Consider the following 13,923-nt stretch of genomic DNA (forward strand, 5'->3'; position numbering starts at 1 on the left):
AAAGCAAAGTTTGTAGAAAGAAGTGCCTAAAACATGCTAACGAAAAGATAGTGTAGCTTGTGAAAAATTATTTTTAGCTTTGCCTATTTACAAGAATTTGGATTCGAATTTTGGTACATTAACCAGATGCAATTAGAGCTAAGAAAACATACTATTCTATAGACTAACCGAACCGCTTCGGCTCTCTTGCTCTGGAGAGAGTGCTGAAGATGAAGCTGACGCTGACGCTGAAGTTGAAACTATAGGCAATGCCGCCGTCGAGGCCACACAAGCGGATAGTTAAGGCAACGCTATTGTTATTAATATTGTTGTTGGTTATGTTGGTCATCAATTGGCCAGAAGTCACGCAACGAATTGGCGACAATTACGTAAGACTAATGAACATTCTGCAGCGAGTGATGAGCGGCTAAAAACTGAAACCGAGCTTTCCGTGGCCACGCCGAAGATAATATACCGAAGCAGACCCGACTACACCAGCACTTATCTAAATGCCCATAATAAATAAAAATGCTGCAGTCTCGAGAGCTCAACTAGAAGATACCCTTCACCCAAGTCCTTATCCTTTCGCTTGCTGCTGGGTAATTTAGTAAATATGAATAAACACTTTTCTACCGTGAAATTTATTCAAATGATAAATAGTATGTCAACAGATATAGCTTCAGATTAGCAGCTTTATAAGTTATTAAATTATTTATTTAATTTATTAAGTTATCAATTTCATCAGCGTATGTTATACGAGAGCTCATAAATTTGAAGCTCTTACACATGTCTGAAATCCGTGCATTTATACAGATGGATATGGCTAACTCGACTCTGCTATTGATGATGATCAAGAATATGTTCAAGAATATATATATGGCTTATGGAATCAGGCGTTAAGGCTTAAGGCGTTACATACTTGACGACAATATTACAACACCATCAGCAAGAGTAACAAAAGAACGACAATGCCACAAGACAAGATTGTTGACCAAATTGTTAGCCAGCCATTAAATGGTTTTTGTTATTGTTGTTGTTTCCACTTTGCCTATACAATGCGATGCTGGCGCCAGCATTTCCATTATTTATATTTTATATGTGTATATATGTGTGTGTGTGTGTGTGTGTGTGTGTGTGGAGACAAAATACAAAACGTGACATAATGCTAAAGAAAAGCTGCAGCAAAGCAAAGCAAAAGGTTTATATCGTAGAGACAAAGATAATGTAGCGAAAAGTACTCGAGTACTCGAGTAGAATTCAAATGAATACAATGAGTGCACTCACAACAGGTGCAATGAACACTCAACTCTCCAGTGCAGTTGGGCATAATAACAGAACACCATACATACGATAGATATGAGAAAACGGTTTTTCATTAGGTGGTTTTTGAATGGTTTATCGCTTGATTACTTCTCGATACGGTTTCTTGGGAGAAGGCAGAGGAGCAAAGTAATCGATCATTATGTATTTGGTTTATATATATATATATATATATATATAGATTTATCTATGTATGTGTATACAGGCATATATGCGTGCCTTCTTGTGTAAATATGGAATGAGTTGCTCTTTAATGTTCTGTGGATGCTACACGCATCTGAAAAGATTGTGACTGGCAATTACAATAGCTCAATCAGTCCCAGTTTCCCCTCGCCACACCCCACGCCCCAGCTATCCTCACCCTCTAACAACAGGTTGTTGTGGTTGTTCGTGATGGTGCCTCATGAATTACATTGCACTGTGCTGAAACTATGAAACTATGCCGAGAATGTTGAGCACCTGTTGGCATAATTTCCAGAGACGAGAGTCGAGAGCCGACATCTGAGCGCCAGCAACTGTTGCAACGGCAATAAACGAGTTGCCAACAACAAGAACAACAGCAACAGTAACGTTGGCGACCCTGAAATCAGTGCAGTTCTCTCGGTAAAGTAGTTAGTATTCTCTAGTCTCTGGCTGTGTATTCGTAGCTTTTGTTATTTTTGTGGACGCCGCTTTGCAATGAAATATTTGAATGTGTCTTGGCTTGGTCGCAAATGAACTGGCCTTAAAGTTTGGGCCAACTGCTTCAATTTGCAACGGCAGCAACAGCAACAGCAGCAGCAGCAGCAGCCCAAGCACCAATTGACCAGCTGTTGCTCTGTTGTGCATCCAATTGAATGGAATGGGCAACGTGCTTGTGCCCACGTGTTCTTGCCTGAGCCTCAATTCACTTCCTAATTTGACAATTTAACGGGCTTTGCTGGGGCGTTTTCCTTCTACTTGTTATTGTTGTTGTTGCCTACGCAGCAGCAAGAGCAGCGAGTTTGGGGTCGCCCACGCCTACTGCCCCACCCTTTGCACCTACTGCCCGTGGTCATAGTTGGATAAATAAAAGTGCTCTAGTTGAGAGTGCAGCACTGGCAGATACCCTGTAGCCAACTCGAACACATTTATTGAGATCTATAATGTTAGATAGATAGACAATAGATATTGATGAACAAAACAAACTTATCGTTTCAACGAGATTAACTTGATATGCGTGCGGCACACAAGAGCTGAAATTTCAAATAGTAAAATCAGACACAGACAGACAGACTCAATCAATAATATATGGCTTGTGGATCGGAGATGCTTTCTACAATGCCTGTCATATATATTTGCACAACATCATGATACCCTTTTGAAGCCAATTGTCATATAACAAAGCCAAAGCATTGTTGTTGAGCATTCAAGAAGAAGGTGCAGAAATCAATTGGGCACTCACTAAGTGAACACCAACAGCAACACCAACAACAGCAGCAGTCCAAATAACTGACTGTCTCCACTGTCCACACTGTCCACGCTCTCCATTTGTGGATCTGCTTCAGTGCTCAAGACCAGGCTTCAAGTTTGGATCTTCAGGCCTGTCTGATTGATTAGCTGCGCATGCGTCGTGGCGACGATGACAGCAGCTGTGTCGCTTAATTGCACATACAAATACAGAGCAAGAAGAAGAAAAAGTATAAAAAGAAGAAGAAGCAGATGAAGAGTAGCGAAGCAGTCGAGTAACAGTAGTCGACCACACAGATACCCTCTAAATTAATTGCAGCTCAAGCAGTAAAGAAGAAATTCATTTAACGAATGAATGAATTTAAATGTTGATCTATGAAAATGAGTTTGAACAACAATTGCAGCTACTTATCTCTAGTATTTTATTGATATGGTATATATTGATGTAGATGTTAAGTTTGCTGCTACATACTTAATCATCTTTTGTCGCATACCCCTTGAGTGTTTGCCCTTGAAGAGCATCCACCAAACGACAATGACAATAAAGAAAAAATGGGCGTCTTTGTTTGTGAAATTAAACGCGAAAGCGCAAAAGTTACAACAGTAACAATGGGGGGAAGGTGAAAGAGAGGAGCGGGCTGGGGGAGCTAGTGGAGCTAGGGAGGCCACCGCGATCGCGAAATCGAGAACTTGCAGACAATGGCTGATTGTGAATGACAGACAGACTGACTGACAGACTGAGGCAAAGACAGACAGCATAATTTATAGTTTTGCTTGATGCCCAAGCCAAGAGCCTCATCGCTTCTTTTGGCCAGAAGAATGCCGCTCAACACACAAGTCAGGGCCAAGACTGTTGGGGAGGGGGGATAGAAGAAAAAGGCCGAGTCCAGTTGCCGACCAGGAAACTCAGCGCCAATCTAATGGAAAATGCAAAATTGCAAGCTTCGTGTGCGGCTGACGGCTTACGGAGGCTGACGACAGCTGTCATAACTTACCCCCCCCCCCCCCCCCCTTCCTTTCCCACTCTTCAAGCGCAGACACACACACACCTTCTTGCTGAGGTATGAAAATTGGTAATGCGAAGCCACAGCTGTGAAATGTTGGCTGTGCTTCATTAGACAAGCCTCATCCACACAGCATCGCATCGCGGGCCCATTAGCAACACCTTAAACCACATAATTATGGCAAAAACTATAAATCAGTTAAGTTAGTCAAAAAAAAAACACAAACCAAAAAAAACACGCACTAAAGATACCAAAAATACTTTAAGCAACAGCTTAAACTGATTGATACAACGCCAGATATGAATCTATATACGAGAATCTTGTTTCGTGGGCGTTTATGTTAATTTTTACGCACTTTTGTTTTTGTTCTAACTAAAGCGAGCGCTGCCTTCCAGCTAACACACACACACACACACAAACACACCTAAGCAGAGCTACAAAGTCTGTATTTTTGTCTGCGGCTTTTAGCCACGTGCTGTTGCCTTTCCAGCGCTTTTCGACTTTTATGGAAATTAACATTTTTTAATGGATTTCTTTTTTTCTCTCTTATTTATTTAGTTGGTTATTTTTTTGTTTTTTCATCTTCTTAATATTAATTGTTACCGCTGCGCTGCATATCTGTAGACATGCTTATGTATGTAGATAGATTGAGGCATATGCATATACATACATGGTTCATATACATATCGAGTCTCATCAACGTAATTTGGTGGCATGAGTCGGCAGCGATTTCGACTTTGAGTTGAGAATGCAACAACAAAGAGATCCGAAGCGCTGCAGCAGGTGGAAAACCGAAAGAGATCGAGTGGGGCAGGCAAGAGGGAATGGGTATGGGTGAAAAGAGAGAGAGAAACGCATAGTAGAAATTCCATACGAAGCATGGACGCCATCTACCGTTGGGTAGCTGTGGCTAATTGTGTAAAATCGAAAACTCAAAAACAAAAAGAAGAAAAAGAAGGAAACCCAAGTCGCTTCAATGAGCAACTGAGATGAAAGCAATTGAGAATTTTCTATTTTCCCCTTTAATAACATGCCAAAGGAATATGAATAACAAAACACTCCAGAATAGATTCCACATACTATGTATGGATTGGATTGTTCGTTGTTGTTCTTATCGCTCTGCTTGCTACAATTTCAATTAGTCAGCTGCGGGAAGATTCCAATATTTTGACTTGTGAGAAATTTTATACGCTCTCAAGTCGCATTTCAAAGCCACTTGATTGTATTGTCTGCGCTCAAGTGCTCACAGGAATGCCATTGAAGAGAGAGCAACACAGACAGAGAGAGAGAGAGAGAGCGATAGAAAGATAGAGAGAGCGAGAGAGAATGAGAATGAGGGAGAAGCATAAGCGAGCAAGGACTGTGCATGTATCTCAATCAATCAATCTTCAATCTAAAATCGATTAACAGCCCAGAGCGAAGCGGCAAACAAAAAACAAAACATTTTAAAATTCGTTAAAAAAAAGTCAACTGGGCACGTCGAACTTGACATACCCTAGCAGAGTGAATTACACCTGTTTACCTTGATGGGATCGAAGCTATCTCCCTCCATGCGTTGACGACACTTGATGACAAAATTATAAATTCCACCGCAAAAATGTTGCCTGCTCCTGTTGCAAGACCAGATCCACTTGGATCAGTTGCTGGGGGCCAATTTTCTTAATTTGTTTTTGGTATTTTAGTTGAGATGTTGTTGAAAAAAAGCAACCAAAAACAAGAAGAAGAAGAATATGAAGCAGGGACACGCAATGTCAAAGATCAGCGACGAACATGTAATTACACGAGAGGCCACAAAGATGATGATGATCATCATCGTGATAATCTTCATGATCTTCTTGAGTCTGCTACATCAATTCAGTTTCAGTTCATTCACGCGGTTTTGTATTTTTTTGTTGTTGTTATTGTTGTGGAACTTTGACGCCCACCAAAGATAGCCGCAGCCGTGGCAAGATGACAAATGGTTGATGGAACCCCCAAACATCATCAACACATAGAGAGGCAGACAGAGCGATACAGATAGAGAGAGCGAGAGAGAGAGAGAGAGAGAGAGAGAGGGTTGGCTCAAAGATGAATGCTAAACGAGCCGCAGCTTGAATGGCAGCCCGCCAGCAATCTCTATTATTATAATAATCTATCAAAATGAAAAACAGAAATATGACTATTGTATGTTGAACTCGGTGGATCTTTCGCACCCGAAGCGAGAATTATAACACTAGACGACAAGCATTACTATGAGAATATATAGTATGCCAAATCCCATAGAGGGCGAGAGAGAGAGAGAGAGTGAGAGATCTTTGACTCCTCATTCGACTTCAAGTTGAACGCAACTCGAGTCTGGTGATCAAATTTTCAGATTGCCCAGCAACATCAATATAATTGCTGTGCTGAATATGGGCCGAGTTTTCTTGTTGTTGCTTTTAGCCAGAAGCAGCCACAGCCACATAAGCATAATATGCCCAGATACATATTATTTATGCATGTGTGTTGTGTGTGTGTGTGTGTGTGTGTGTGTGTAGTCGTGCCTGCCCACATGCTATATGGCAGCATAGCATATTTAAAGATCTGTTTATTGTTTACACTGGCCGACGCTGGAAACCGTCCATCTTGATGCCAAAAACATTAAAGACTATAAACGCCATGCTGGCCACACGCACACAGACCGACACCTAGATACTCTGTACACACTGCAACTGACCCAAGGAAGCTTTGATATTTAATTTTAATTCATTTCTTTGTATTTTTATTAATATTAGCATTGCAAATGTTTAAAACTGGTAAATGAAATTGTGCAGATGTATGCCACAATAGATTCTCTCCTTTTATGTATATATATTATTTATGAGAATAATGTCCGTCTATATGAAATACTTCACTTATCGATAACAGTGACCGTTTAGCAAATAACGATACAAATCGAGCTCTAATTTTCACTTAAATATATTTAGCAGCTTGGCTCAGGGTATCTGCTAGTCGAGTTCTCTCGACTAGACTTTTCTTACTTGATTTTATTAGTACTTTTTTTTTTTTTTGGGTAAGTATATAAAAGATTGTTGTTGTTTGCTGGCCAAGCAAGCAGCACGTGTCTTGCGATCTATTAGATTTTCTGCTTGCTTGTATGTATTACAAAAGCAACAACAACATCAGCATTTTTTTTAAATTATCGTTGAATTTTGTTACAATTTTATTTGAAATTTCTTTGGAAACACGACCGAACAGGCAAACGGGGTCTGGACGTGAAATCAGCGTGTTGGTGGTAGTGATTGGATGGGGGGTGTTGAAATGGCCAGCTACGTATGTGCATAGAGAAATTGTTGCTGTTGCTGTAGCCGTGGCTGTGGCTGCAACTTCAATTGTTGTTGTTGCTGCTGCTATTTATGCACTTGATGGGCCGCCGCTTCCTTCTTACCCTTGCCATTTTGATCCCAATTTGTAGACCGTTTATGGTTCGGAATGCAACGGATTGAACCGCCTGAATTTTATATACTGTATGTATATACATGCGTACATGTAGCCTATATTGAAGTACGATGATCGGAGTGAACTGTTAGAAACTAGAATTGTTTGCTAAGAAAAAATTTCATTTTACTCGCACACGTTTTTTCTCTTCAGTTTTTTCAATTTTGGATTTCAAATATATATTTATTTATATACGAGTATATGACAATCGGGTCTCCTCTCTCGCTCTTTCTCTCTCTCTTTCAGTCTCTGTCTGTCTCCCTCTCGATCTACAGCTCATTTATAATAGGTCAACGTCTTTGAATGAGTCTCACGCAATTTGCGTTCTACAATTGCTGAATTAACATACACGAACTCCTCCGCTCTGCTACTCGCTTTAAGATTGCTCCAATTTAGCAACAACAACAACAACAACAGCAACATCAACAAACACAACAATGACAGCACTTAAATACACAACAGTTAGTTAATAGACTAACTGATGATAACAACAACAAAAGCAACACCAATTGAAGTACGCTTTTGAAGTTCTACATGACCATACTCTGTTCCCAATGGTTAAAAGAGCACATTGCTATACGTTCAGTTAGGTGGAGTTGGCTTGCTTGATGCTGATCAAGAATACATATACTTTATGGGATCGGAGATGTTTCCATCTACCTTTTACATACCTTTGCTGAGCTCTATTATAATTGTTGGGATTTTCCTAACTTACTCTCAAAACATTATCTTGTTTCTCAACAATGTACTTAAAATTCTTGTGTACTTATGATTCGTATACTATTACCGAGTCGATTAAAATGCTAAAATGATAGATTTAATTATCGAATTTGGTTTGCTTTATCTCTAGCAGAGATAGGGTCAATAGATTTCTGTCGGTATTGAATTATGGGTAGGCTCGTTATTAAAATCACGCTCAAGTTAACTGGAGCTTTGGCTGGACTTGCCAATAATTTGATAGTATGTGTGTGAAAGTTGCCGTTTGTTGCACACATTTTTTAAAATTAATATGCCTATCTCTATCCCGCTCGCACCAACCAGCAGGCGGGGTTATTATGCTGCAAGTTTTTGGCCAAGAGAGTAATTAACAAACTGCGTCGCGCCAGCATTTAACGGCAGTTTCACACTAGTCAGCAAAACCTCATCGATTAACCAGTGAGTATGTGTGTGTGTGTGCAGGGGGAGGTGTGGGGATGCGTAACGGCCCCTGTGGCAGGTGAAAATCGATGCAACAGCAACAACAGCAGCAGCAGCAGTTGCCTGCGTACACATTTTACGCAATTGGGGACAACAAATTACACGCAATGCAATTTACGACAACAGTTTGGGGCACGGCTCAAAAGGGGCGTGGCTGGCTGTCTGCGTATTGAGGTTATGAGACGCTGTCTGTCCAGTTGCACAGGCAGCTTGTTGTTCAGTTGCGGGCCGTCTCTCGATTCTCGTCTCGATTATGCAAATGCCGCGAATTTCACTTGAACGCAACGAAACGCATCTAATCGAAAAGTGGAAGCCATACAGGGTATGTTTGTCAGTAAGTATGTGTTTAAGCATGTTTGTATATAGTTTAATGAAGTCTCCACGACACAATCGATCAAAGTGAAAAAAAACTGAAGCAGACCAAACGAAGCAACAGCAACAGCAACAACAACAACAACTGCAGCAATGTGAATTTTCATGTTCATGAAACTTTTGGACTTCAAGTCTACACTCAGAAAAATAAATCGGTCTGAATTTGAGCAAATTTGTTTGGGATTCTTAGCACCAGTTAAAAACATTTGTAACTAGATGCAATATTAAAAACCATATAACAATTTGACAAATCCAAATCCTGTTCGAAGTGATTGTTCATATTTTGTATACCCTATGCAAATATACAATATCTGATTGCTTGCAAGAGTATTTAAGCTTCGTCTGACCAAAGAAAATTGTTTTCTTGTAATTTTTTTCTTATACGCAATGCAGCATATCATACATGGCCAAAACAACAGTAGCAACAATGTTAAGAAGCATAACACCAACATTGGCACGCAACTTTTTTCTGTTTTGTTGTCTTTTTTTTGTTTTGTCTTTTTGGCAACCATCAATTGCGACTGTTGCTGTTGCTGTTGCCATCTTTACGAGTTGATGACCCCGAAACCCCAAAGAAGACGTCGATGAAGCCGCACCAACATCGACAACAACAACAACATTTCGCCAAAAAATCACAACAGAGAAAACTGAAAACAACAAAAAAACAAAAATACTCGAAATGGCCGCAAAATCATTACAAAAACGGCAAATGGCCATGGAACATGGAACATGGAATATGGAATGCCCCATGTTGTAAGTATATATGTCTGTTAATCGTAGTACTCGTTAATAACTTGATAGATTGATAAATGTAACTGGATATTGCTTATTTCTTTTATGCTTATTTCTTATACGCACATATTGGTTAAGCTTTAGAAAATTAGACCAGAAATCTACATGAATGAAATGACGACTTTGTCAGTTGCTTGTGAGCGAATCCCTATAATATTTGCAGGATAATGGCTAAGCCAGGCAAATAAACTGGAACCGGTACTGTTAACCGATATTAACCGATTGAAACTCATAACCAGAATTGGATTCGAAATTCAATAAACATGAAACAAATATAAAAATAAGATGTTAAATCGTAATTTTGATTGTAGAACTTTGAGCAAACTTTTCTTCTCAAAGTGCGCAAACAATAATGCAACACCAATCAAACTTTAATGTTGTCCAAATGGCTAAGCTTATTTAGGCATGCAACTTTAACAAATCTGTGAAAATAAAATGATTTTATGGGCAATCAATCCGCATGTTATTACTGCCAAATTGAGCCAAATTGAGAGGAGAAGAGAAGAAGGCTCATTGGACTCACCGTTGCAGTTGATGAATGAATTATGTTGCTGCTGATGATGTTGATGATGGAGTTAATGCAGTTGCGGTTGCATTGCGTGAGGGCCAAATAGGAGATTACCCTGACCGGAAGCTTTGGTTGGCCACAGGACAGCAGATTACGAGTGGTTAACTAGTTGTTGTTTCCCTCCCCCTCACACGCACGCACTGGGATAGAGAGAGAGAGAGAGAGCAAGACTCTCAAACATAAAGCAATACTTTTTTTTAGCTTTGACTTTGACTTCAGCTTTGGTATTGGCCTCGCTGCCGAACGAACGTGGCCAAAAACAACGTTAAGAGGCAATGTTAAGGTGAATACTTTTCACACGCTTTCACTTGAACATCAACAAAAAATATATAAACAAATTTTGTTGTTTGTTGTTTGTCGTTTGGTTTTTCTCTTTTGCTCCCTTTTGAATTTGATTTGGCGCGTTCAAATGTTTAAGTCCATTGCAATATGTATAATATGTGACATTTCCAAGAAATTGCGCTTGATAGTTGTTCAATTCTCAACTCAAACAAAAACAAACAAAAAGCGTTGCACATACAAAAAAAGAATGGAAAAGCGCGATAAAAAACAAACAGCGCGAGAATCACAATAAACGAAACAAAAAGTAAAGACAAGCGCCGGTCGCTCAACGCGCACGACCTCCTCTCGTTTCAAATGCAATACAACAACTGTTTTTCATGTTTTCAATAGGTGGCAAGCGTCGAAGCTCTGAGAGGGACACATGTTGCTTGCTCTCTATGCTCGATAATGAGTAAAAAATAATCGCTGCCTATCGATATTTGTTTACTTTGCACGGATAGGTGGCGCCAAATGAGCAAATGGTTAATTACCTGCTATTAAGTCATTGAAAATGTAGACGAATGGCTCAACTTTTGATATTATTGTACATGCATTTTTTAAACTATATAACCATGCGAAAGGAGATAAAGCTAATCATAGTGGCAAAAACATTGTAGCCCCCACAACGAGATATCGCAATCGATTGTTCGTTGTCATGCACACGATTGCGTTGATTTCCGAATCTCTAGTTGTGATAACTTGCGCTAGAGAGCGCCACAGCTGATTTTCAATAGTGCATTACTTGTGCGCAGTGCGGCCAAAGTAGCGCTTTGTTGCTTTGTTAAGACTTGGAACTAAAACCAAATGTGATCGTAGCGATTAATCGTATACGATAAAAAGTCAGACAATCACGTAAATACAAAATATTATGAATATATTTTTAACACAATTTTTCTGAGTAATTTCCACAAATCAGGGATTGGACAACCATTGGGGCCACTCCTGAATCTCGTTGTAAAGCGTCAGCCCAGGACTTTGTGTGGATATTACCTGTGAGGCACCAATCAATCCGTAATCCTCGCTCAGTTCGCCCAGCTTCACGCCACATTCTATGAGCTGTTTGCACGCTTTCAGCGCCGCCGTCGGCGGAAGCTTATCTAAATAACATACATATATTAGTTTCAAGAATTCTTAAATAAAGAATTTTAGTCCTAATCTCGAATCAAAAATGTCTTCTTATATGCAAATGTAGATGCAACAATAAAGTGACATAAAGTTGATTCAAGAAAAAAATGGAATTTCTTCCAAGGGTATATACTATTTGGTAATAATTAGCAGCACGTACCCACAAAGTTGCCAATGAAGGCAATGCCCGTGCCGTTGCCATTGTAGCCATAGGTGTGGGCGCCAGTGACGCCCCATCCTTTACCCTCATACACGAGCCCATCGCTACCAATGAGAAAGCTATGCAGGAAAGAAAGAGACAGAGAGAGAGAGAGAGAGAGAGAGAGTGAGGGAATTGCAGGACATGCATGGTGAGGTGGACTTGGAGATGGACATGGAGCACTCACTTGTAGCCAATGTCATAGTAGTTCAGTTCGGTCTGATGATAGGTCTGCATGCCCTGCAGTATCTCGGCGCATTGGACAAACGAGTTGCACTCGCCGGTCACAGTGTGATGGATGATAACGAAGGGCACCGGTCGCACCTGATAATCGAGACCGCGCGCCGGTTTGCCGCCCCATTGACGCTTCAGTTTCATCTGTGGACAGTCTCCGGCTTTTTTCTGGTCCTTCCTCCCGCCGGCAACACCAGTTGCGGCAACAGCCAGCAAACCGACAATGAGCAGCGACAGCAATTGGGACATGATTTGGATTTGTGTGTGCTTTGGGTGTTCTGCCTTAGATCGGCTCTGGTTGAGTACTGGCAGTATGCCTTCTTATCATGTTTAACTACATGCTTTTTTATACTAGCTTGTCCCTCTCCATCTCTCTCCTCTCCCTCTCTCTACCTCTCTCTCTCTATCTGTCTCCCCTCTCTTTCTCACTCGCTAAGTCATAAGTGACGCACTTGTTTCGAGCGGAGATAGAAACAAGTTTTAATCTTGGTTTTGTTTTTCTTCTGCTTTTTTTTTTTCTTTAAGCGTTATTTATTTTTTAACAGATTCGCCTTAGTCCGGGAGTCCCAATGCGGCGCCTTCTGTTTCGCTTGCGGTGAGTGCCTAATTGAGAACGAAGAAACATTCGTTTATGAATCACATCCAATCTCAAATCCCTCTTCCTCTCTCTCTATCTCTCTCACACACTCTCTTCCTCACTCTCTCTCTGTTTGTCTGTCAGTGACAACTAATATACTCTATAGTCTGGCCGGCAATTTTTGATCGTAAAGTTCGCTTGCTCAAATCTCAAACAGTTATATCATTTTACTTCTATTAATTAAAAGCTAGAATTTTCCGTCATTCATCTTAATTCAATATCAAATGATCATTGAACTATGAATCATTTTACCGACATCATCAAATTCAAGATCAGGAAATTGCGATTTGATGTGACAATGATGAGTCAAATTACCCAAAAAAAAAACATATTAATTTTGAAATGTAACTCCCCCGTCAAATGTCGAAGGTAAATTATAAGAATAGAAGAAAGTGAAGTTCTGTGGGTTCTTTTTCTAATATCTAGTAGAAGACAAATAAGAACGACGCAGTAACCAAAAAAATAAATGAAAGCTTTTGCGAAAAGGTTTTATCGATGTTACACTTATCGATGTTATCGACTTCAATCGCAATTTTAAGGCGAACATCGACGAATATATATTGCAAATTTATCAGAGTATAATCACACAGAAGGCGAATTTGTAGTGTAGAATCTGTACAGGAATATATTTATTCAGAGGGAAAAAGCTATTGCCTTTGAAAATCGGCACTGTTTACACAAAATTATGGCAGTGCACAATTTTGAGACAGTGTGTTTTGAAGAGTAGAGTTCTTACATGAATTTCGATTTAAAGCCAAAATCATAGCGATTCAGATTTGTCGGTGAAACGTTTTAAGCTATTTCTGCATGACACGAAATCGTCTTTCGACCGATAGTTGATATGCTAGCTTCATTCCGATACTATATACATATGTAATATTTCATTAATAATAGAATATATATATGTTCCATTTACACACTTTACATCAAAGTAAAAATGCTTTCTCGAAGGGTATAACATGTTAATGCCAATAATTGCTTCGTGCTCCATGATCTCTCATAGAAAGGGCAAGAGAGGGAGAGAGAGAGAGAGAGAGAAAGAGAGAAAGAGAGAGCAGCCCAAGCTCTCCCCTTTTCATTCATATATAATTATATCTCTCCCCCTCTATCTACCAATTTCTATCTCTCTCTTTCGCTGTTGGCAACTGTGAGGCACTCATGTCTGTCTCAATCCAATCCTGCGCAACACCTGTGCGAGAGTCAGCTCGACAGGCTGTCTGCTCCGAGAACAACAGGGTGTCCGCCGTGCAGACGCGATTAGACGCTTCAATGGCTGCCCCGTCACGTCGAC

General features: G+C 40.1%; 2 protein-coding genes across 2 annotated transcripts in view; both read right to left on the reverse strand.

Moving 5' to 3' along the window:
* Positions 1–10,291, reverse strand: part of LOC6569346 — a 57,555-nt gene extending 47,264 nt beyond the window's left edge. Inside the window, exon 1 of the mRNA XM_032741325.2 lies at positions 10,072–10,291. The gene's annotated coding sequence lies outside the window, so the exon portion shown is untranslated. The remainder of the gene's footprint in view (positions 1–10,071) is intronic.
* Positions 10,292–11,290: 999 nt separating this feature from the next.
* Positions 11,291–12,310, reverse strand: LOC6569249 (peptidoglycan-recognition protein SA). Its single transcript, XM_001995691.2, has 3 exons — positions 11,949–12,310; positions 11,723–11,841; positions 11,291–11,534 (listed from the first exon to the last, which is right to left on the reverse strand). Exons 1-3 carry the CDS (start codon positions 12,242–12,244, stop codon positions 11,350–11,352), a joined length of 600 nt encoding a protein of 199 aa, XP_001995727.1. The 5' UTR covers positions 12,245–12,310; the 3' UTR covers positions 11,291–11,349.
* Between the last annotated feature and the right edge of the window lie 1,613 nt (positions 12,311–13,923).

Source organism: Drosophila grimshawi, unplaced genomic scaffold, assembly GCF_018153295.1.
Source record: "Drosophila grimshawi isolate 15287-2541.00 unplaced genomic scaffold, ASM1815329v1 contig_848, whole genome shotgun sequence".
Classification (NCBI taxonomy): Eukaryota; Metazoa; Arthropoda; class Insecta; order Diptera; family Drosophilidae; genus Drosophila; species Drosophila grimshawi.